We start from the raw sequence: 24,903 nt of genomic DNA on the forward strand, positions 1-24,903 counted from the left end.
CCACACCTTCATCCTGTCTGCACAGTAGTAATGGCCTGCAGCCACGATTTCTCTGCTGAGTCAGAGTTTTTCCCCAATGACAGGAAGGGGCAATGGTCCAGAACCTTGTCCAGCCTGGCCTTATTCAGGGACTGCTCTTCATCCACTTGGGGCCGGGTACTGTGAGGCACATTGTCGAGGCTTCCTGGCAGGGCAAGTGGCCTCTTAATTAACCCCCATAGGGTATGGAGACTCCTGGAGGAGAGAGGCTGGTGTAAGTGCAAAGCATTGTTATTACAGAATTAAAGATCCCGGCTCCTGCCCGCCCCCACAAGTGGTAATGCTGAGTTACAGATGAAAAAATTAGGGCTTCCAGGCTGTGCTGATGGGAGCCCCCACCCCCATCGCTTCTGGTTCAAAGCATAATTGCCTCATCTCTAGGAAGAGACAGAGAAAGCCTGCCAAGCCCCTCTACTGTTCCGTTCTGCTTCTGCAAAGCTCAGGATTTTCTCTGGCTTGGGGCATAGGGCACCAACCAGCTCCACCCCTGTGGACACCGGTCAGGGAAACAAGGCAGATGACTGAGCATGCGGGAGGGCAGTAGTGACCAGCCAGTGCCCCTTAGGACGGGTCTCTGGTAGGGAGGTTCAGGATTGGTTTGGCTGTCTAGACTCAGTTCAGAGACCCTTACCTCACAAGATTTCAGGTGGTCGGCTCGGCTCTGTCACTGTGGTACCATCTGTAACCAAAGAGGGCAAGGGGTCTGGTAGGACTCGTATAGCTAAGAATCACTATGAAGAACTAAAGTCAAGGTCTATCCCCACCATGCTCCACTCCAAAAGTCACTTCTCGCCCTCAGTGATTCTGCACAGCATGTTGCTAGGCTGTCAGACCACCATTCTCTCTCCTGGGACCTTGGTAACCTAGTGGAGGCTTCTAGGAAGAGCTGCCTGCTCTGTCCTTGCGCAGGGAGCCCAGACTGGTGACTGGCCATGTGGTACTCAGGGACACATTTGAGTTTTAAGCACACCCATTCATTTGGGCAGTCTTTTCCTGGATAAAGCTGACGCAGGCACTTTGGCCCACAGAAATTACAAGATGCTACAGATGGAGATGGGAGGTAATAGCAGAGAGAAAACTTGGGATGGACTAGGTTGAGTTGATGTGGTTTCCCGGGTATCCAAGCAGGGCCTGTACAGGGTTTTACTTTTGCTTTGCTTTGTTTTGGTTTTTGAGATGAGATCTCATTGTGTAACCCTGAATAGTTTGGAATTCACTATGGAGACCAGGCTGGCCTTGAACTCCCACAGAGATCTTCTGCCTCTGTCTCCTTCCAAGTGCTGGTCTTAAAGGTGTATACCATCATTACCCCTTGCTCTGACCCCTATGGGATATGGGATCCAGAGGGAGGAAGGCACCATGGTGGCCCTGGCTCCCAGTGCATGCTCTTTCTTCTGCTGAGAGCTAGAGTGAGCAAAGGTACTTTGGCAGTGTTTGGCCACTCATTCCCTGATTCTCCTCTGCCATCTGCCTTCCTTCAGTGCATGGCTGGTAGTCTGTCCTAGCTTGCTGGTCACACTAGAAAATGACTGTATTGTGTCTCAGACCCATGGTCATGAGTGACAAGAGGCTGGCTGCCCTGTCACAGTAAGGTGAAGAGCAAGTCCTGTGCAGAGCACAGCCCCACTGCTTTCTGTTTCTGCCTCTTGTTTCTTGTCTGTGAAACTGGCAGTCTAGTTTAGTCTCTACTGGGTCCTTTCTTGGAGGATGGGCTGGCTTTCTTTCTTTCTTTCTTGATTTATTTATTGTGTATATAGTGTTCTGTCTGCATGTATGCCTGCAAGGCAGAAGAGGGCACCAGATCTCATTATAGGTGGTTGTGAGCCACCATGTGATTGGTGGGAATTGAACTCAGGACGTCTGGAAGGGTGGCCAGTGCTCTTAACCTCTGAGCCATCTCTCCAGCCCCAGAACAGGCTCTTACAAGGAACACCTATGCTGCCCTACATAAGCATGTACTATGTGCTGTGCATGGGTGTGAGCATAGACGGGGTCCTCAAGGAGGACCCATATGTGGCCACAGTCACATGGCCAGTGGAAAGGGAACCAGAGTGACAACGTTTATAGTGGTAAAATGACCACCATCCTGCATGGCCACTCTAATTTCAGGGCTGCAATCCAGAGAGCTCTTGACAACTTTCTGTGGCTTTCCAAGCGTGACCCAACTTTTTTTTTTTTTTAATGCTATGCGAAAGGCAAACCCAGAGTCTCTTTGTTGTCCTTGCAGACAGCCATCTTGGGCTCACAGAGATCAGGCAGACTAGTTTTGACTAATCTAGCAGCAGCCAGTGGAAATTAGTGAGCACTTGGTTGCTTGAGAGAGTTGGCCAGGGAGCCAGAGGTCTGAGCTAGGACTAATAGCTGTCTGGGTCGCCAACCCTGTAGGAAGGGCACAATAGGTGGGGAGAAACCAAGTTGGAATCCCAAAGCGCAACTCAATCCCCAAAGTGCATGCCATACCCTCTCCTGTTAGGGGACTTTGGTCCTTCCTGCCCTTCCCTTTGCAGAAGCTGGTCTTAAACCTTGTACCCACTTTACCAGGTAGCTTACCCCTGCTCACCCATGCAGCACTGCCCCTGGACACCTCCTGGCCTCATTTGTTACTCTGTATTTAAAGATGGGATCATAAGGTTCCTAGCAGATTCTGTCACAAGACTGAAGGTGCAGGACCTGTGACCACCGGCAGCTGAGCCACCTGAGGAGAGTGTAGAGGGTGGCATTTGCCACCATGCCAGCGCAGGTAATGATGGCCCTACATAACAAACCTTTCCAGGGAACTTTATTGAAGACCAAGTGGGGATCAAAGAAGCTGCTACTTCAGGATGGGTACAATGCTTTGGTAGGTCAGGACTAAGGGCTCTATAACAGCGTTTCCTTGGGGTGGGGGGTGACAGGACTGCATTTGGGAGGGAGGTCAGCAAGGGATGCATGCAGCTCTTGATAAGGGGCTGTATAGTGGTGCTGCTGTGAGGTAGGCACCGTTCCCAGCCTCTGGTGGCATGTATGGTGGCCAAGGACCCACTCCTGACCTCTCTCTCCCTCCAGTGGCTTTTTCTTTGTGGCTTATTTCAGTTTCGTTCCTGCCAAGGCTTTAGTGGTGAGATGACCCTGGCCTCTCCCCTGCTCTGCACAGCCTGTGGGATCCTCTTAAACCTTGAGCAGGTCATTCCCCTCAATTCTCCAACAGAGTGGCCTCTGGTGGCACCATTGGCTAGTACGCCACATCTCAGGCCAGCTGGGTGCTCTGCAGCCATGCTGTCTGGAGTAGACAGAATTGCATACACGTAAAGCTTCTCCTCAGGCATGATCTGCAGCAGCGTGGTCTAGTAATAGAAGCAGCCAGGCAGGACTTCAATGCCACCTGTGGATCTCAGTGCCTTAAGGTTCTAATGATGGTGGTGGAAGGGTGAGGGGCTCTGGGCAACTCTGGCACTCTCCTTGTAGTCAGCTGTGCTCGCTCCTACCTCCTGCCTTCAGGGATCTTTTCCATCTCCCAGCCTCAGACTTAGCCTCCTTGTTTCCTGGCCAAATCTCATTATTTATTTTCTTTTTTGGATCAGTGTCCTTGTTGTCATCATTGTCATCATGTGTGGGGGCACATGTGCAGGAGTGGAGGTCAAAGGTTGACTTGTGGAGTCATTTCTCTCCTCCTGCCTTTATGTTGCTCCAGAGATAGGACTTGGGTTGTCAGACTTGCCCAGCAAGTGCCGCTGATTCTCACTGGCCCGCACTGCTTTTGTGTGCTCTTAATAACTGTTTGCTGAGGCATTGTCTTCCTTGATCCAAGAAAGAGAGCCAGGACCTCAGCAGAGGTGGTGAGGGACGCCCATTCTGGCAGGAGAGATGGTCACAAGTTGTGGCTCTAAAGTTAATCTCTTTTCTGGGGGAGATTAGAGGCTAAGGGGGCTTTTCAGTAATTTTATTATTAAACCCTGCCAAATTCCATGAAGGATTTGAAACAGATTATAGTAAAAGACACAGTCTGCCATCATCAAAGCCTCCAGAGCTGTGTAATATATGAGGAAAGAGGAACATTATTCCAGAAAACCTAGGTTAAGGGGGCATAGAAATTAACTGTAAGTTCCCTGGTACCCAGTAGTGGGTTTAGGATGATGGTACCTGGTTTGGGGTCTTTCAGAATACTATGCAATGTCATCCTGTTCTTCTGTGCTTCCTGTCATTTTACCTGTTGAGACTTTTCTGCTGAGGTAGATTTTTACATGTCATGAAATGTGCAGGTGTTAAGTGTACACAGGGTAAGTTTGGGACTATGAAGAACATCATCAGGATAAGGAATGTCACCGTCACCTCGGAAAGTTCTCAGGGCCCCGTCAGGCAGTCAGTGCTGTGCCTTCTCTCACTGTCTTAGATTTGCCTCTTCATTCTGTGTTAGTTCTGGCTTCTTTCATTCAGCAAAATAGAAATCGCCATCCACTTGGGGAGTATTTGTTCCTCCTTGGTTGCTGAATATTCTTCTGTTGATGTATATGCCGCAGTTCATTCAGCCCGTCCTCCTGCTTTTGTTTAATGTGGATTTTTTACTGTCAGAACACTGGCATATTGTTTGTATTAGAAAACCTTATAGCCGGGCAGTGGTGGCACATGCCTTTAATCCCAGCACTCCAGCAGCAGAGGCAGGCATATCTCTGTGAGTTGGAGGCCAGCCTAGTCTACAGAGCTAATTCCAGGATAGGCAGGGGCTATCCTGTCTTGAACCCCCCTCCCCCCCAAAAAAAAGAAAACATGACATCTAATCATACAGCCTTAGGTCATGCCCAGAAATTTGTCTATGCCCTAAAACACTATCTACCCAAATGATCTGTTTGCTCAGAATGTGGTGAAACCACAGACCTCCCTGTTCACAGCCTTCCAAGCAGGGCCTTAAGAGTTTGCATTCCTTCCACCCCGTCATCAAAGGTTAACTTTAGCCTTTGGAATCACCTGTGATGTCCCAGGAGGTCCTGGCTGGAGGGCCTAAAGGAGAGAGAGCAGGTCAGAGAAGATAAATCCTGTACCCGAGCTGATTGATCCTTTGGGCCCTCCCGCTGGGATTGACCCAGACATCCTACCAAGCCACTCCTGCTCAATTTGAGAGCCTAAGTCCAGTATACACTTTACCCTTCAAAAAGCCAGAAGTCAGAGCTGGGACCAGCTTCCCAAGGGCCCCTCCTGCAGCCCTCAGGCCTGAATCTGCTCCTCCTCTCCAAGCAGCTCACTTGACTGTGCTTTTAAAATCAGTTTCACTTTGCTTTTCCTGCAAAGGTTCACACATTTACTCACATGTTACCTCCACAGAGAAGCTCCCAAACCCTTGCATGGAACAACCCTCCCATCCCTGCCACCTACTTTGCCCTTTCTGACTCTTGTCACCGCAGACAGGTGTGACTCTCGTCCATGCCCACCTCCCACAGTCCAAGTGTAAGTTCTCTGAGAGCGGGACTCTTTCCCTGTCAGTGCCTGATACCACACAACAGTTGGCATGCATCTGATGCTCAGACTGTGGTGCAAATGACGCCACCAGTGCAGTGGAGGGAAGACCTGCCCACCCCAGCGTCGGCTATGGGTCTGGTGTGACTTCACTCCAAGGAGGAGCTGCACCCAGATCTCAAATGAGGTTTTGAGGGAACATGGGCAATCTTAGAACATCTCAAGAGGGAGGAGGGAGAACAGGGAAGGCTTGCTTGGGGAGTGGGCTTAGAGGTGTGCACTTGTGTTTGTGGGCGGAGGGGGGGGTCCAAGAAAGAGGGTGGATGGGACTTAATGTCTAGTGATGTGGGATGTATTTGTGCTGCTGAGGCACACCAGAGTGCCCTGTGCATCCTTGTCAGTGCCTGGGTATGGGCCGAGCGCTGGTAAGGTTGCCTTTAACAATACGTATACTGAGCTCTGAGAGGTGCGGTGACCCGCTGAGGATGCTATATGTCTACACAAATGCTGGAGTCATTTGTGTAGGCTCCTGTCTGTGGAGGCTTAGTTGAGATAAGGCCTTGGTCTGGGTCTCCTGAGGCATATGGGGCCCTGCTGTGTAGGCTGAAATCAGCTCATGTGGGGTCACCATGTTTCTTTGCAAGGAGGGAGCTGCTCTTATATACCCTGGAATCCCTGGACTGCTGCCTGTGACCCTGCTGACCCTCTAGCTCACTGACTCTGGCCGCTGTGGCTGACAACCCTGTTCTATGCCCATCTGTGGGTATCTGTGGGTGTGGGCACTGGTGCTCAGTAGAAGCTGCTGAAGGCTTGGAGCAGATGGTACGTGAAGTCACCCCCTCTGTCTGAACTCTGGTTGCTATGGGAGAGTGAGAGCAGATGGCTCAGCTGGTGAGGCCTCTTGACCACACCCTGTCCCTGCCCACCCAGGCTAGCTGACAGAAAGAACCAGGGCAGCCACCAGCAACTGAGCGTTCTCTCCAGGGATAGGGACCTGTCCCGTGTTCTTCCTTATCCCTTGCTCCTCTGTTCCTTGACAGGTTTCCTCTACTAGTCTGACTTTTCCCTAATGTTGAGGGGATGAGGAGGCAAGAGTCAGATACCAGGGGCAGCCACAGGGCAGCCACACTAGGCCCAGCCTCTGGTCCACACAGGGAGTAGCAGTACTCAGGCCTAGCCCACTCTTGTCTGCCAGCACCCAAAGAGTCCTCTGCTGAAGGAAAGTCCTGTGTGAAGCAAGCACTTCTCTCAAGTTGTCACTGCTGCAGAAAAATGTGAAAAGGGGGTTACCCACCTACCCCCATTTTGTCCCAGGACCACACATAAAGGCAGAGAGGGGAGTGGGGAGGGAGTGCTGCTTTTATATACCTTGGAGTTTGTTAGGGGCCTAAATCAGTTTGTACCTTCCTCACCCCTGGGCTATCCCTACAGAGCAGGTAGCACCTCCTCCACATCCTTCAATCTGCTCCCAGGGCACAGCTGACCAGAAGAATCTGGCTCCAGGCGGTAGGGCCCTGTCACCCTGTCAGGAGGAGTGAAGGCTCTCACTGGTCACTCCAGCCTGGGAGCACAGGGACTCTAAGGTTAGCAGCTCCAATACCTCACACCCACACTGCTGTCTGGGGACATGCTTAGGTTGCCGAATGGGCAGTTAGAGCTGTAAGCTCTGCTACCACTTCCTGGCTGTCTAAGCTGGCAGAGGCACTGCCCTTTGAGCCTCTGGAAGGTGGCATTCCACCTCCTGGTCTCCACACTGATGTGACAGGCTGTCTGTCATAAAGGCGCCTGTAGCCTTGCCCTGGTTTTGAGCTTGACACTGTGAGTATTCCTCAGAAGGAAAGCAATCGCTTCTGTGGCCCTTTAGGGACAACATGTCTTCCTGTCCCTGGGGCTTGCAGTGCTTACCTCCGGCCTCAGGAAATCCTTTCCTGCTGCCGCTCCCAGAGCTGGCCATCAGCTGATCTGTCTGTCCAGCCCAAGCTTCAGGAGGGGAGACTGTGCCTTATCTCATGCAAGTCACCTTATGCCTGCTCTGTTCACTCTTGGCCATTCATAAGTGGTTCTCGTGTAGCTGCATGGTCTTCCTGGAGGGGCTGGTTTGTTCAGCTATTCCCCTACGGTTGGCCGTTTTCCATTATCCCCTTTGCTGATGTAAGTGGGCATTACAGGGCGGTACACGGTGATAGCTCTTCTGTGTGCTGTACTGCTTCTGAGGCTCAGAAGGCCAGAAGGCTGCAACTTTATCCCAGGCTTTTCTCCTCAGTAGGGGTCCAGGAAGAGCAGTAATATAGGCAGTTGAGTGGCCTACTGTGTTTACTGTGGAAATGCCCATTTTATGCCCCAGAAGTTAGTGATAAATCCCCCTGTGTCCTGTGAGCTTATCTTCAACCTGGTAAAGAGACTCCAGGCCACTCCTGGGATGACTGACAGCTGTCCTGCAGGGTGGGAGCTGTTGTCCGGCCATGCCTGTGCAATCCTTCTCGAGCAGCACCCTCTTGCAGCTGCTCCTTTGCATATGCCCTGTGTGTGCCTGATCCAGTGTATGTTGCCCCTGTATGTAGCTGTGCTTTTGTGTGTGTTTGTTCCTGTGTGTGCCTGTGCCTGCAGCCTGTGTCTGTGTCTGTATGTGGTGTCCTCTCAGGCTAGCTTTTCCCCCAAGGTTCCACCTCATTACACACCCCTCACCAATGAAGCTGAACTTCAGAGAAGTGCTGGCCCAGTGCTGAATGCAGGGCCATTGTTTTTTTGTTTTGTTTTATTTTTGGGGGGGATGGGAGAGAAGGGATTCCTTGGGTCTCAGACACCTGTCTGTTTGGAGACCTGAATGTGACTGAGGTCTTTAGCTCAGTCTGGAGTGTCCTTGTCCCTAAGTTCCCTTTCTACTGCAGAGTAGTCAGTGTAGGATGTCAGCTCCGTCCCTCCTGTGCACGGTTGTGTGGAATGAGACAAGGACCCTACACTGTGTGTCAGTCTCACCTGTAAAGTGGGGCTGGCCAGAAGGCTTGTGTTACAAAACTGCTGTGGGCATGAAATGAGCAAGTGTCCCAGCCCGCATGGAGGCTGTGTCAGTGCTGGGGAGGGGCTACTATACCATTGAGCACATGTGTTCAGGCCAGCACAGAGGCCACAGATGTGTGTAGGCAATATCCCTGTCACCACTCTTCCACATACCCCACATAACCAGCCTAATGGGTGCTCCTTCCTCAGTAGCTTGAGAAGTGGCACCCCGCCCCCAGCACAGTGGGGTGTCAATCCTGGGGTCTTGCTTCCAAAGCGGAAATGCCATTCCAAGGCTCACAGGCTGGGGGGGGGCGTGTTTAAGTGGAAAAGGAGCAAATTTTTGAAATGCCTGAGCCTGAGCCCAGCTCCCTTCCCCCACTTCCACACTCACAGGCACAGCCCCACCCCCAGTGCCACTTTAATCTGTTTCTGAGAAAAGAGGGTCTCCCTTTCCCAAGGACCTAGCTAGTCACTGCCTCCCTGTGGTGCCTTCCCTTGGCCAGGGGTGGACAGGGGCTATTCGTCCCCTTTGAGGACCAGGCCTTTTGTGTTCCTGTCCATCCTGCAGAAACCTCCTACCTGAAAGCCTGCCTTTCAGGCCTGGCAGTGACTTCTGGGTCCTGCTCCTCCCCTCCAACATACAGACCCAGTGACACGTTGAGGGCCCTTCAACCCCAACACAGTGGGGCAAATGCTTAGGCATCTTCCCACTGGATGGAGGCTGAGGATGTAGGAGAGAGAGACCTGAGTAGGGCATGGTGACCCGCAGGAAGGAATGTTCCAGGGTGTTCCAGGACACTGGGTCAATTCTCCTTGCCCTCCCGCCATGCTGTGAGCTCTGGCCAGTGATTTCTAAGTCAGAAGCCCAGGGGAAATGCAGGCGTCTTAGCTTTTCAGGAGGGTTACAATCCAGGAGTCTAGTTTAACCAGGTGTTGAGAGGACACATGAGCACTCTCTGGGCTGCTGTAGCCCAGCCCCTGATGCAGGAGCTCTGGAGAAAGTCTGCCCAGATGCTGTGGAGGTTGGCCTTGAGTATGTGTGATTGGTACCCGCCATTCTTCAGAACTCTGCTGAGTTTAAGTGGTCCATCTCACTGCTTCCTGGCATCAGCAGCTGCCTGATACAGTGTGCAGTGAGGGGCTAGGGACTGCTGGCTGCTCACGATCCTGTGAGATCTGAAATAAGTTTCATTCCAGTTTTTCCAGCAATCTGTGCTCAGAGACTTTGCAGCATCCAGATTTTGCTGCTTGGGTGAAATTATTGACCTGAAACCTAGCAAAGAGCTTTGCGGTGAGGTGAGGCTCTGCCTACTGCTTTCCCCAGGTAACTTTTCCTTCTCTCTCATTCTTAAAGTGCACATTTGGACGTTCCTGAAATAGGCAAGTTGGAGCAGGTTTCAAGAAGGTTGCTGCTGCCACCCAAACACTGGGCACGAGTTTTGTGTCTGGACAGGACTGACTCAGGAATGGGGGAGCAGGGGGGTCTCCTAGGATCTCTCTCTCTCTCTCTCTCTCTCTCTCTCTCTCTCTCTCTCTCTCTCTCTCTCTCTCTCTTCAGGGGACCAGCTGAAATCCCACATGGTTGAGGAATACAGAGGGGCAGGGGTTGTTGCTACCTATGAAAAACTGGGGTCTTTCTGTCGCCCAGGCTGGCTTCCTGCCTCCACTTCCCGATTGCTGGAATCCTTAGGCATGAACCATCACGCGGGGTTCCTGGTATCCTTACATAGTAAGACCTGTCTTCAGTCGTATTGTTTTCAGTAATTGTTTCTTGGGGCATACTCTCTCTACTTTGCCTTGGAATTCAGGTCTGAATCGGGTGCCGCGGACACACGTGGGAATACTCCAGGGCTGGTAGGTGAGGAAGGCAGAAGGCCGGCATCTGGAGGGGTAGCAGGGGCTGCCCAGGAGGAGAGCGCTGGGGCCAGGCGGCGTCCTCTGAGGACCTTCACGAGCTCGGCTGGCCGCCGCGGGAGGCGGGGACGTCCACACCGGGCTGTAGCCGGCTCGGCCCGCCCCGCTCAGCGGCTCATTTGCATGGAGGCCCACGGCGGCCAATGGTAGCGCGGCTGGGCATGCCGGGAGCGGGCGGCGGCGGGCGGGCAGGCGGAGCGAAGTGGACCGGCTTCGGGCGGCCGAGGCGGCTGCTGAGACGTGCGGCGCGGGCAGCGGGCGGTACGCGGGCGGCGCGGCCTCTGGCCGGCGGGCACCATGAAGTACCTGGTGAGTGTGGGCGCGGGGCCGGGCGGGCGGGGAGGAGGACGTTTCCTGCGGGCCCAGTGCGACCCTCCGGCCGCAGTTACCGGTCAGCTCGGCGCGTTAGCGAGTCGCTCCTCCCCCGTCAGCCTTTCGACCCCCTGCAGCCCACGGAGCTTTCGTGTCGTACTCGGCCTTCACGCCGTGCCAGGCTGCCTGAGGCTGAATCCGAGGCGGTGTACTGAGGGGCCCTGAATAGCCGAGATTTGCTGAGGGTTGCAGGCGAGCGGCGACAGGTTAGGACCTGGGGGATTTGGGGAGAAGCCCATTGAGGGCCGCGGCTTATCTTCACGACTCTGCGATGCAGAAAGGTCTAGGCTGAGAGACGCTCCCGATCTAGGGTTCGGCCACCTTCATCTAACGACCATGTGTCCAGTCAATTCCTTGCTAAGTGAGAAAGTTTCCAATTGTCTTGCGCCAGGGGACACGCCCTCCTTTCTCTGAATGGAGAGTGACTGGCCAGGGCTGATGGGCCAGAATAGCAGGTGTGGGTGCCTAGAGGATCAGGAACCAGCAGCCAGGTGGTGCCTTAGGGTAGGGAGCCGTTGGGGTTGGGGAGGAACTGCCGGCACACCCTCCTGGCACTAGCAGTCACCTCCCCTTTGCCCTGAGCAAGGAAGGAATCCAGTGGAAGCTGGGTGGAGGCAGGGCAGGGTAAGGCAGTCCCGGTTGTCTGAGCAAAGTCACCTTTGGCCAAGGGAGGAAGACTGGAGCTTCTGGCCTTGAGTGGTTGTGCTGAGCAAGAGAGTGAGTGCTGTGTGATCTCCCTATGTCTGGCCAAGGCATGAAGTTAGGGCAGTGTCTCAAGGGAATCTGTTTGCACAGAAAAGGCCCCTGAGTCAGTTGTCGCTCCCCACCCTGGCTGTAAGGTTGTAAGTGTAGAGACTGAGGCAGAGAGTGTGGGGGGAGGTGGGTTTGTCCTTTGAGCTCAGGCCCAGAACCTGGTATCTATGCTGGACCATTTGTGCTTCCCACTCTGGGATGAGGGAACTAGACCTCGAGAAGCTGCCAGGCTCTGCTGTGGCCCTCCCTCTGCTAGCATCCGTTCTTTCAGGAGACCCCACCACAGCTTTCCCCCAGGCCTGAACAGCTTTATCCTCTTCTCCCCTCCCCAACCCAACCTGCCCAGGCTGGGAGGCCTTTGGAAAGAGGTAATCAGTCAGGCTTGCTTTTGGGGAGTGGGAGGTGGGTGACGAGGATCTCTCTCCAGCAGCAGCCTTTCTTCCCAGCATGGAGGGGTTACAGTGTGTCCTCAGACCCAGAGGATGGGGCTGGGCTCTCTTGTCTGGTCGCTCAAACTCTAGGAAGAGTCAAGGCTCCATGTTTGCTTTGGTATAACCCTCTCTAGGTGAGGTACAAAGTTAGGCCTTTGTGGGAGGGGTAGAGAGTAGAGGGGAATGTGTTTTGAATGCTGGAGAACCACACTTTTTGTGGTGCTGTCCCCATCCCCGCTCAGGAAGATGGACTACATTGCCAGCTGCTGAAGGCGAGTGTCTTAGGGCTGCAGTGTCAGAGCTCCAGGATAAACTGAGACCTTGTACTAAGATCCTGCTGTTCCTTTGCTCTGATCTGTGGATCCTTCGTGATGGCAGAGTCAGGGATGGGGATCACCTCTATTCTGGGCCCCATTTTGTCCCTGAAGTGAAGGGTCAGCCTTAAGCTAAGTTCGGCCGAGGCACCAAATCACAAAGGTGAACTAGAGCTAGCCCACTGATAGGTTCACAAATCCTCTATTAGAATCCCAGGGCCAAGGAAGAAAGCAGTAGGTATCCCTACCCTCTCTGGTGTGATGGGGGCTTAGAGATGCCATATTCTACAGCAGGAGGATTCTTTATGCCTCCACACTTCTACCCAGGCTCCTAGAGATAGTGCCTGTGACACTTTGGCAGGAGTTGGAGCAGGGATCTGCTTCCCATCCAGAGCTGAACCTGGATACAGTCATTTGCTGTTGCTACTAGAGCCAAGGACAGCATATGTAGGAGAATCCCTGTCAGTGACCACACTCTGCAGGTGGTTTTTCACTCCTTCTTCCAAACCTTTGCCCTGACTGCAGAGTGTCAGTCATGGAGCTGGTAGCTACTATTGTGCCCTCCCTGGCTTTGTACTGTCACATACTCCTGAGGAAGGCAGGACTAGAGCTGTGGTTCCCTTGGGATGACTCTGGAATGTGGGGCTCATGCACAAGCCATTTTGAGCATGGTTCTCACACTCTGGTTCCCTGTGAGTGTACCAGGGACATGAACTGGCTGCCTAGTTGTTCATGGGAATGCTAGGGCAGGATGCTGCCAAAGCTAGTGTGTCAGGCTAGGGAAGGGAGGAAAGAAGTGCCATCTCTTGTGGCTCCATTGGATCCTGGTTTGGGGCAAGGAGGTCTGCCAGGTTCCTAGTCAGTGGGTCTATGACTGTGTGCCCCTCCAGGTGGATGCCTGGGCATGAGTGAGGAGGAATAGTGAGTGTGACTGCCAGCTGGGCACCCATTCACTGGGCCTATATCCATTGGCCACTGGCTGGAGGCAGGGGGGGGGGGGCTTTGGGACAAGCAAACAGAATATCCCAGAAATAAACTTGGCTCACATTTGCCGTGGTTGTGAGTATGAAGGGAGCCAGTGTTTCCTTAGTGCCTGCTGAGCGTGAAGCTCTGTGCTGGGGGTGGGTGCCAGTGTGTATGCCTAGGCTGGGACTGGGCAGGGTAGGAAAGGCTTGTGCAATTAACTCTCCTGGATTCTGTGAAGCCAGCATTTCCAGTGAATCCCCAATTCCACTTTTATCTCAGCCCTAGACCTACCTCTGCTGTTTCTTGTCTCTGTAAACCTGGGTCAGACAAGTGTACCATTCTGAACCTCCCTTCCCTTCAGATAAGAGAGACATAATTCTTGGTGTCCTGGGGTCATTTGAAGATGTGGGAAGGAGCTTGGCCTATGGCCTAGGGTAAAAGTCACTGTTACTGTCATTCAGGGCCTGCTAGTTGCATCCTGTTGTCCAGTTCCTTTTCTGATTCGCCTGGTTCCCATCTTGAGCTGGCTACGGGCTGCTGAGAACTTGGTTTGGTGTATAAATGAGTATGAACCAGATGTGGAGCCAGGCCTGCATGCGGGGTCCTTTGGTTAGTGGGCCCAGACTGGCACTGACTGACAGCTCTGTGGAGGGGAAACTGTAGTGTCTTCTCAGCATGCCAAGCCACCCGCTTGCACCCTGCCCTATTGTCAGGGTTTTATGGGATCTCAAGGCACCTGGAGCTGAGGAGAATAACCTGCACATCAGCAATTCTTCCTTTGCTGGAGTGTGGGGTCGAAAGCCTTCACAGCCCCAGGACCCAATGGGGCCCATTCTCAACCAAGCAGTACTTGTGGGCAGCCCTTTTGGCTCCCTTGTACAAGAATGTTGTGTGGAATGGGGAGCATTGACATCAGGCGAGGGGTTTTCTTGGCTCTACTGACTCGGCAGGCACTTGCTGTGGCACCTCTTACAACAAGCCTGGTGCTCTAGCCAAGGTTCTGCTGAAGACAGACTTGTGCCTCCTGTGTTTGGGTTAGCAACAAGAATTAGGCAGTAACAAGAAATGGCAGTATATAAGGCGGGCAAAAGGGAAGTGATTATCTTCAGATAGTCATTGGGTCTTCCTGAAGGAGGACAGTGGGTGATGTCTGATTTGGTTCTGTAGATGTAGGATGCATTGGCAAGCCAGGCAGCAGCTTTGTGGTGTCTTGGATGTGACCAGCAACATCATCTAGACCAGTGATTCTCAGCCTTCCTAATGGTGTGACAAAGGGTTTGTGACCCACCTGTTGAGAGCCACTGGTCTAGACAGACAATTGTAAGCTGGCTCTGCATCTGTCACTTATCCCACTCTGAGCTTGAGACAACACACATAGCATAGCATGAGTAATACTCTGCAGCTGAGGGGAGACTGGGAAAACGGGCCCAGGAAGCCGACTGCTTCTCCAGCTTCTGTCATGGCACAGAGTCCCATGGGAGACTGCTGGGGACCATGACCACAGCAGGAATGCCTAGGCTGCTGGGGACCATTACCATCTGGGCTTATTTGGCTGTAGGAGCCCATTGTTTGAATGGCATTTATTGGCCTTGGGATGCTAGAGGGATAATCAGTGGAATCCTACAGCAGTCAACCCCTGTCTACCTGCCACACTGGGGTCACAGACATCTCCTTTCATTCTTGCTCCAGCATCTTGGATTCTACCCTTGTTCTGCCCTATGTGCTTAGCTAGTAAGTCAGCTAGAGTGTTGCTTCCTTGGGAAAGCCGCGCGTATGCAAAAGTCTTGTCCTTCATTACTTCTGGCCCCTTACTTTCCCCCTTCTTGGCAAATTATTACTTTTTTTTTTTTTTTTTTTTTTTTGGTTTTTCAAGACAGGGTTTCTCTGTGGCTTTGGAGCCTGTCCTGGAACTAGCTCTGTAGACCAGGCTGGTCAAAGATCTGCCTGCCTCTGCCTCCCAAGTGCTGGGATTAAAGGCGTGCCACCACCGCCCGGCACAAATTATTACTTTCATGAGCCTCATAGAAGCCAGGAAAGTGTGCCCCTGAGCTACACTCCTAGAGTATAGGTGTACACTGTCTTTAGGACAGTGCTTCTCAGCTTTCCTAATTCTGCGACTAATCCTTTAATACAGTTCCTTGTGTTCTGGTGACCCCCAACCATAAAATTATTTTGTTGCTACTTCATAACTGTAATTTTGCTACTATTATGCAGGACATCTGATATGTGACCCCCTAGGAGATTATGACTTACATTTGAGAGCCACTGCTTTAGTAAGAGGAACCAGGGTAATCTTGTTAAACAAAAGTAGGATATTCAGAAGCCAGCCAGTTGTATGGTTGTTCAGGGGAGAAGGAGCTTACCTAAAGTCATATAGAAGCGGGAGGGAGAGCCAGACCCTGGTCTGGGACTAAACTGTTGCCTAGTGACTCAAGAGAAGGAAGGAGCAGTGTGGCCTTGAGTAATAACTAGGGAGGCAGAGAGGCTGGAAGGGCCTTTGCCTGGCCAGCTGAAAAAGTCGATAGGTCAGGTACTGGCAGTGCTTAGGACTTGGGTTGGGTAGGAGAGAGGCTGCTGCAGGGGCTCTGGGCCAGAGCACACCAGCTGACACAGGCAAAGGAACTCCTGGTGCCAGGCTCTTGATGCCACGTGCCCAGTCCATGAGGTGTTTCCCAGCCTGGCTCCAGCTGCCCTTGACTATACAGTTACAGCCCTACTTGGCCAAGGCGTACTTGGCAGGCACTCAGTGAGCGTGTACTTTAGGTAGAGCTAGCACCTCTGGGAGGCCAGAAGTCCCAAATGACTCACCTGGTCTGGGCAGTTCGTCTCTGGCTTGATTTGTTCACTGAACCTTCCTTCAACAGACCCTTCTAGCCTTCATGCCTGTGCTCTATCCTGGCGTCCCCAGACCGGCCCATTGCGGCCTCTCTCAGCCTTCCCTGCACAGCAGTCTTGGAGGTGAGGGACTCAGGAGCAGGCCCTTCTGTCTGCACTTCCACCGCCTTTAACAGGCTGGAGGGAATTTCCCTGTGACTCATTCTGCTGGCACTTCCTGTGGTCACCAGGGCAGGGGCTAGGGGACCCAGCCAGGCGGCTTGATGTTCTGGGGTCACCGAGGGAGGGTGGGCCTGGTGATTCCCGGAGGCAGGCTGCAGACCATATTTGGGAAATTGGCTTCTCTTGTTTGCAGCTTGGGGGTAGGGACTGTGAGCCTGGTGGGCTGTAAGGTAGTTCCTACCCTGGCCTGATTCTCTAAGGACTCTGGCCTCTAGACGGACCCACTATAATTGTCTGCCTGCCTCTGTCCCACCCTGATCCAGAGCCTGGCATGTGACCCACTATTTTCTTTTCCTAGATAAGGTCCCCCCCATTTCCTAAAAAACAAAAACCTAACATTCAGAGTAACAGGGTATTTTTTAAAATGATGTCTTCATACATATTTAGACTTGGTTGATTCCCTTCAGTTTTTTTCAACTTCAAAATAAGAATAACGTATTAAATACAAGTTGAAAATTCTGTAAATGAAAGAATATCCCTATTGTCCTGAGTATTTTTAGAGACATTGATACCTCATTTTAAAATTTCAAATGATTTATTGTGGAGGAGTTTTTGGAGGGGATGGGTTTATCACTGTAGATCAAAATAACCTAAGACTCAGAGTCCTGCCTCCTCCTCCTGAACGCTGAAGTGTTGGTGTACTCGGTGCACTTAAATCTGGAACTGGTGCGGACAGAGTTCAGGAATTGTGCCAGTTTCAGGGGCTGTGCCCTCCTTAGACTGCTTGCCTGTTCAGCCTTTCCCTGGGGCTTGCTTCTTTTGGTTCCTAGCTTCCTTGCTACTGTTTTTCCTGGGGATGGATCCTTCAAGCTGTCCTGGAGAAGCAGATGCCAGCTGGTGACTCCTGGGGCATGCTTCATACCTCTAAGTGTCCTCTAAGTGTGGCAGGCCTGAGAGACAAATCAGAGGTAGCCCCCTGGGACTCCTCTCCTCAAAGCCTGGGATCCCACTCTGGATTTATGTCCCTAGGGCATGCCCCTTCCTGCCACCTGAATTCCAGCTCCTAATTGATTCCATGAGGAGGTGAGGTCCAGAGGGTGGGGATGTTTTTTGTTGTTTAGTTGATTTAGCTTTGGTTTCCTGAGATAGGGTTTCACTAGCCCAGGCCTCGAACTCCTGATTCTCTGCTTCTTCCTCTCAAGTGGTAGGGTTGCATGTGTGTGCCACCACTTGGCCAGAGGATGATGGTGGTCTAAGTAGGCTGCACAGCCAGTAGCCAGAGCCCAGGTCCTGTTTCCAAGTCTAGATCTTTCTTGTGACTTACGATGTTCCTCCTAAGACTTCTGGGTCTGCAGTCACCCAGAACTGATGTTCAGTCAAAGGTCAGAAGGGTGCCTCTGACCTTCTTGAGTGCCCAGTGGGGTCTCAATCAGCCTCTGCCACCAGCCCTGCTGAGGCACGCAGTCTTCTGCTTCTTCTGTTCAGAAGATGTCCCAGCCACACCTAGCCCAGACTCCTCCCTGGCTCCTGGGCAAGGAGGCAGTGACAGAACTGCTTAAGGTATAGTGACTGTCTTGAAGCCACTCCAGTGGGCGGTGGCGGCGGCTTCTCCTCCTCCTTCTTCTTCTTCTTCTTCTTCTTCTTCTTCTTCTTCTTCTTCTTCTTCTTCTTCTTCTTCTTCTTCTTCTCCTCCTCCTCCTCTTCCTCCTCTTCCTCCTCTTCCTCCTCTTCCTCCTCTTCCTCCTCCTCCTCCTCCTCCTTCTTAGATTTATTTATTATGTATACAGTGTGCCAAAAGAGGGCACTAGATTTCATCAAGGGTGCTTGTGAGCCACCATGTGGTTGCTGGGAATTGAACTCAGGACCTTTGCCCTCTCTCCAGTGCCCCCTACCACCACAGTGTTCTTGTGCCTTCTTCTCTTTTTCCTGTACTGTTATCCTGCTGGGAGTCACATGGCTCCAGCACAGGCTTCTTGGCTTCTGGGCCTCATGATTCCTGTTCTGGGAGTGTCTGTGATATAGAAGGACATAGTAGTACTCATTTCTTGTAGTAGCTGGGGCAGTAAAAGTGGGAAATGCTGCTCTCTCCCTTTGCTTAATGCTCCTGTTTTCCATGTTGCTTCTCCCTCAAGCCCCGGAAGCACCCACATTAGTAATATGCCTAGCATATTAGATACCTTCTAATTAAGAGACATTAGGTAATGTCCCTGAATAATTGTCTTTGACATATGGTGGGTATTGTTTTGTAGGTGCTTATAGCTTTAAAGTTTGAACGTCAGCACATTTGTTTCTTACTCTAACTCAGGAGGGCAGGGCTGGCTCACCTCACCTTTACCTTCTCATTGCTCCATGGTCAATACAGGTAGGCCCCATGGGTCATAGGCAAACACCCTGGTGCTGAATACTCCTAAGATCAGTAAAGCCTGCGAATAGTTCTGCCCACATCACTTCCTTAAATACCAGGACACCTGAAGGACCGTGTGACGTGATCCCTCTGTGTTTCTTTCTACTATAACTCTGAGCATTCATCAGCAGGTCTTGACCATTTGATTTCCTTTGGGTGACCTTTTTATATGTTGTAGGCTTTCTATTCTTGTCCCCCTTTTTTTGGGGGGTGGATGGGAGGTTCCCCAGATAGGGTTTCTCTGTGTAACACTGACCGTCCTGGATCTTTCTCTGTAGACCAGACTGGTCTTACCCAGAGATTAATCAGCCTCTGCCTACCCAGTGCACCACCACTGCCCAGTGTCCTGTCCTTTTTGATTGTATGAACTCCAGATTCCTATTAACTTTACTTGTCCTAGCATGAGACCTTTTGTATTTGAGTTCTGAGTGGTAGTCTGTAATGCCAAGGCCAGTGTCCATGGCTGCCTTCTTACAGTGAGTTTCCTACCTTCCCCTACCTTAGCCTTTTCCCGTTGTTCCCAGCCTTGTCCTGTCCCATTCCTGTCCTAGAATTGCTCTCATATATGGAAAAGCGTGCCTGTGCCTTTTAGTAGTGACTTGTTTATTTATTGACCTCTATGCCTCCATTTTATTGTAAAAGAATTCCTTTTTTTAAAAACAAGCCCTATGACACTTTGATCATGATGAATTATGATGATGCAGTTAAATTATATGGAGTTCATGTTCGCGTTATTTTCCCCTCGGTCTGTGAGGTGCATTTCAAGACCCCCAAAGAACGCCCCAATTAGTATTAAACCCTCTGTGTACTCTATTTTCCAATACATATTTATCTACACTAAGTTTTTTGTTTTTATTTTTATTTTTTGGGTTTTTTTTCCTGAGATAGGGTCTCACCATGTATCCCTAGTTGTTCTGGCACTCACTCTGTAGACCAGGCTGGCCTCAGACTCACAGAGATCCTCCTGCCTCTCCCTCCCAAGCTGGGATTAAAGTCATGCTCTTGCCACGCTTGGCTTTTATCTATAATAGTTTAATTTACAAATGTGATATGGTAAGAGAGTAACAATAGAACAATTAGTGATATTGTAATAAAAGATAATGTGATTGGTCTCTTCAAAACCATAAATGATTAACTTTGACCTTTTCACTTAACAGAAGCACCTTTATAGCTTCTCTCTTGCAAATTTGAATTATGTAAGAATTACTGCGGCCGGGCTGGAGAGATGGCTCAGAGGTTAAGAGCATTGCCTGCTCTTCCAAAGGTCCTGAGTTCAATTCCCAGCAACCACATGGTGGCTCACAACCATCTGTAATGGGGTCTGGTGCCCTCTTCTGGTCTTCAGGCATACAGACAGAATATTGTATACATAATAAATAAATAAATATATTAAAAAAAAAAAGAATTACTGCGGCCATCACAGTAGGGCTTACTCAAACACAGTAAACCCTGCAGTAGCTGAGTAGACTGCTAGCCCAGATAGCTACCAAGCTACATACAGACAAGTTGTATGCGCTGGTCCTAGGGTAGTGAAGTAGAATAGCAAGCGATTTCATCATGCTTCTCAGAGGCCTACAATTGAAAGTTTATGGTTTTTTTTTTTTTTTTTTTTTTTTTTTTTGCTTTTTGAGACAGGGTTTCTCTGTAGCTTTGGAGCCTGTCCTGGAACTAGCTCTTGTAGACCAGGCTGGTCTCCAACTCACAAAGATCCACCTGCCTCTGCCTCCCGAGTGCTGGGATTAAAGGCGTGCGCCACCACCGCCCAGCCAGTTTATTTCTGGAATTTTTCATTTAATATTTTTGGGCCATGGTTGACCATAGGTAAGTAACTAAAACCGCAGAAAGTGAAACCATGCGTGATGGGCAGGCTGCTGTGCTAAGAAAGAGTGGGCAGATGAACACTGGACAGGGTTAAGGTCATCCCATCAGGAACATGGCACGTTTCTCCTTCTGCCCAACTTTTACTTGAGTAAAAGCATTTTGTCCTCTCCAGCCTTGTACAAGGTGTGTGTGGAGAGTTCGCAGAGATTTCTCTTCTGTCTTTGCTGTGCCGTTTTCATCAGTTGATGATTCTTCTTGGAACACCTTTTCAAAGATGATCATGGGGTCTGCAGAGGATGGCCGTTTCCTCCCCGTCATGTGCACCATCCTCCCTCACCCCATCATTCTCTCCCTCTTGGAGAGTTGCAGTGCCCCTGGACACAAAACCCAAGGATCTGAACCTTAGAGCTAAAGTGGGGAGACGTCTTACTTTCTTCTCAGCTTAAGGGCTGACTCCCCCCCCCCCCCAGTGTTTTTATCTTAAGAAACTGTGCACATGACTTCAGGAACTTTTAAAAGATTTTATTATTTTTGATTATATGTGTGGTATGTCTGTGTCTGCATACATGTACAAGTGAGTACAGGTACCTGCAGAATCTAGAAGAGAGCATTGGATCTCTGAATCTGGGTTGTGAGCCACCCAATATCAGTGCTGGAAACCAGTTCCAGTTCCTCTGCAGTAGCAGGAAACTCCCTTTAACTGCTGAGCCATCTTTCCAGACCCAGGAATGGTTTTTAATCACATACTGGGGAGCCATCTCTGAAGTGTTGATGGCAGCTGATAGCAGCTGCTGCCGATGAGGATCTGAGGGGCCCTAGCTTAGCTAAAGATACCCTGTGGTCAGCTCTGCTTTGCTGCTGGGAGGCCGATAGAGACGGTGAGGGTAAAGCCCCTGTTGTTTTCAGATATAGTTGAGTCTCTTTGAAAGTTAAAGCTGGGTGCTTACTGATTCTGTAATGGTGGGAGCTGGGTGAGGCCTGTGCCTATCCTCCTGTCTCATGTCCACCTATGTCTTCTCTCCCCAGAATGTGCTGGCCAAAGCCCTCTATGACAACGTAGCTGAATCCCCGGATGAGCTCTCCTTCCGAAAGGGTGACATCATGACGGTGCTGGAGCGGGACACACAGGGCCTGGATGGCTGGTGGCTCTGCTCACTGCATGGACGCCAGGGCATTGTCCCTGGTAACCGCCTCAAGATCCTGGTCGGCATGTATGACAAGAAGCCAGCAGGGCCTGGACCAGGCCCACCTGCCACTCCACCCCAGCCGCAGCCCAACCTCCCTCAGGGTGTCCATACCCCAGTACCCCCAGCTTCCCAGTACAGTCCCATGCTCCCCACTGCATACCAGCCCCAGCCTGACAGTGTGTACCTGGTACCCACTCCCAGCAAGACTCAGCAAAGTCTCTACCAAGCCCCTGGGCCCAACCCACAGTTCCAGTCACCCCCAGCCAAACAGACATCTACATTCTCAAAGCAGACACCTCATCACTCATTTCCCAGCCCAGCCACAGACCTTTACCAGGTGCCTCCAGGGCCTGGAAGTCCAGCCCAGGACATCTACCAGGTGCCACCTTCTGCTGGCATAGGGCATGATATCTACCAAGTCCCTCCATCTATGGACAACCGCAGCTGGGAGGGAACGAAGCCCCCGGCAAAGGTAAGGCCAATTTGACACAGCTGTGAAGCCCCATTGGGTTAGCCTAGGCCCTGGTTTCTGGGCCTAATGAGGGCCTGGTCACCACAGAGTACCCACACTCCATTGTCATTGTGTGTTTGGTGTGAAGTCAAGGAGGGAGGTAACTGCATCAATGTATACATTTACTTATCTGAATAAGGGACATTGAGCTGGCCATGAAGGATGAGGAAGTCTACAGTAGGCTGCCCTGAAATGGAGAATGTTAACCACAGGTTACAGCATGTGCAGGTCTAGAGGTGTGGAGAAGTGCCCCATGTTCCAAGTGAGCAGTAGGCCAGGGACAGTCTTGGGGCCTGATACTCAGGCTGACCCTGCCCAGCTTGTGTCAGTGTATTCTGGCCCAGGTAGAAAGTACAGCAGAGCATAAAGCCTGTGGGCCAGGACAGTGAGGTTGTGGGACTTAGGGTGACAACACAGGGAAAACGAGAAGAGCTGCATGTTTCCTCTTAGAAGTTGCATCTAGAGGCCAACACGCCAGGACTGACGTGGGTCTACTTGAGATCCAGCCATTGGGTCTGCCCTTTGGCCAACAGGAAGACAGGGAGGGGACAAAAGAGACAACACATTTCCTCGGGAGCTTTCTTGGAGGTTACTTATGTTGCTTGTTGACCTTTGCCCACCCAGCTGCCTGGGAGGCCAGGCTGTGGGCCTTATCAGGTATCTGAGTGTGGCCCTTAAAGGGATTTCCCTAGGGAAGAAGGAACGGAGCTCCTGAAGAACTCTCAGTCCACTGGCACCTGTGGCCTTCTGGGCCCCTGTGGGTACGGAAGCTGCCTGTGCTCAGGGGCTCGCACCAGTCCTTCACGAGTCATCTCTTGGTTGAGACCTAGCACCTTTAGTTGTCCTTGGCTCCACAGACATTCCATCTCTAGGATGTGTCTGGGCCCTCAGTTCCTCCATGCTACCTTCTGGCCCCTGCCCATGAAATAGGCAGGGCTGAAGGAGGAGAAGCTCCCTGGCTTCACACTAAATCAGGAGCCACTTTTACTTGCATTCATTTTAGCCTGTTTTTCTATGCCAAAGTCCTTTAAGAACTGGGAAATGGAACCAAATTTAGTGGTGCACACCTTTAATCACACCCTGCAGGAGGAGGGTGCCTGAGTTTGAGCTAGCCTGGTCTATACAGTGAGTTCCAGGATCGCCAGAGAGAGCTACATAATGAGACCCTGTCTTGAAAAACAAAACAAAGTAACAACAACAAAAAAACTAGGGAATGGAATTTGTTGAAGATAAGAGTTTCCATGACCAGCACCCCGCATCTTCTGCATGACTTCATCTGCCATGCACTAGAAGTCCATAATAGCTAGACAGGGGCACCAGAGGCCCTGGTGGAAACAGCCAACTGTGGTGGGCACAGCAGCATTTAAGAGAACAGCATAAACCAGGTGGTGGTGGCGGCGCACGCCTTTAATCCCAGCACTCAGGAGGCGGAGGCAGACGGATCTCTGAGTTCCAGACCAGCCTGGTCTATAGATTGAATTCTAGGACAGCCAGGGATACACAGAGAAACCCTGTCTTGAAAAAACCGAGAAAGAGAGAGATAACACGAACAGCATAAGCCCAGCTAAGTCAGTTTCACAGTCAGTCTGATCATGTCTGGTCGAGCGCCATTCATGTCTGGAGAGACATTGGCCAGATTCATGCTCAGCGGTGGCACTGAGCCTTTGTCTTCAAAGCCCCCTAGTGCCAAGAACCTAATTGGTGCCACCTAGAAAGCAGGTAGTGTCACCCCACCACTGCCCACAGAGAAGCTTGGCATTCAGGATGCCTGACCAGGAGTTGCATAAGATGAGATTTCATGAACATTGGCCCACAGTTTGACCACCAGGGGTCCCTGAGTCACCGGACCCCACTTCTTGCACTACCTGCATCTTTTAGTCAGATAATGGAAGCCTACCATTAAGGCCTTGCCACCAGCTTGTCTGTGGGTGGGTGCGTCGTGGGTGGCTATCCTGTGGAGAGATGGCAATAGTACCTGTGTAGAGAGCCTTGAAACAGGCCAAGGTCCATCCCCTCCACATGCACTTAGAACACATACAAATGTACATGCCCACAAGTCATACTTGCCCCTAGTCAGTTCTTCATCTCTTGTCCTGGGACAACTGTTCATCTAGGCTGGAGGAGGAAGCCCAAAGGGGCTAACCAAGGGGCCTTCCCTCACTCACCTAGAGCCTCACTGCTCTGTCTTTTCTGCCCACCCAGCCTTTGGTGGAGCTGTCCAGTGTTCCCAATTCTCTGACCTAACTGATAGCCTAGGAAGAGAAGCCGTGTGCCCATTCCTAAGAGGCTTTGTCATTCCTGAGCTGGGCGGTCATTGCCTCTGCTTATATATTTTTTTTAATATTTATTTATTTATTATGTATACAATATTCTGTGTGTGCATATTCCTGCAGGCCAGAAGAGGGCACCAGACCTCGTTACAGATGGTTGTGAGCCACCATGTGGTTGCTGGGAATTGAACTCAGGATCTTTGGAAGAGCAGGCAATGAATGCTCTTAACCTCTGAGCCATCTCTCCAGCCCCTCTGCTTATATTTTTAACATGAAAGAAATGCTTGTTTGCCATAGAAAATGCATAATGTATGAGAAAGTCTAGAGATCCCTCAGTCAAGGGATAATCCCTAAGAAATGTTGGTGTATTTTGTCTAGTGTCTTCTCTATTTGTCTTTTACAGATCTGTATATGTACTTTTTTTTTTAAAGGCAAACTTAGTCTGTCTTCAGGTTGACTTGGATCTCGTTGTATCCTATATCCTCCACTGGCCTTGG

General features: G+C 51.2%; 1 protein-coding gene across 4 annotated transcripts in view; it reads left to right on the forward strand.

The window, feature by feature from the left end:
* The window catches only part of Bcar1 (BCAR1 scaffold protein, Cas family member), a 38,091-nt gene that overhangs the window by 3,530 nt on the left and 9,658 nt on the right, over positions 1-24,903 (forward strand). For 3 of the 4 annotated variants that reach the window (XM_075977283.1, XM_075977284.1, XM_075977286.1), the window contains exon 2: positions 21,465-22,097. In XM_075977283.1, coding sequence (XP_075833398.1) covers positions 21,465-22,097 — 633 coding nt within the window. Of the gene's footprint in view, positions 1-10,567; positions 10,690-21,464; positions 22,098-24,903 lie in introns of those variants that run through there. The other variant, XM_075977285.1, reaches the window with a different exon arrangement.

This window comes from Microtus pennsylvanicus, chromosome 6 (assembly GCF_037038515.1).
Source record: "Microtus pennsylvanicus isolate mMicPen1 chromosome 6, mMicPen1.hap1, whole genome shotgun sequence".
NCBI lineage: Eukaryota > Metazoa > Chordata > Mammalia > Rodentia > Cricetidae > Microtus > Microtus pennsylvanicus.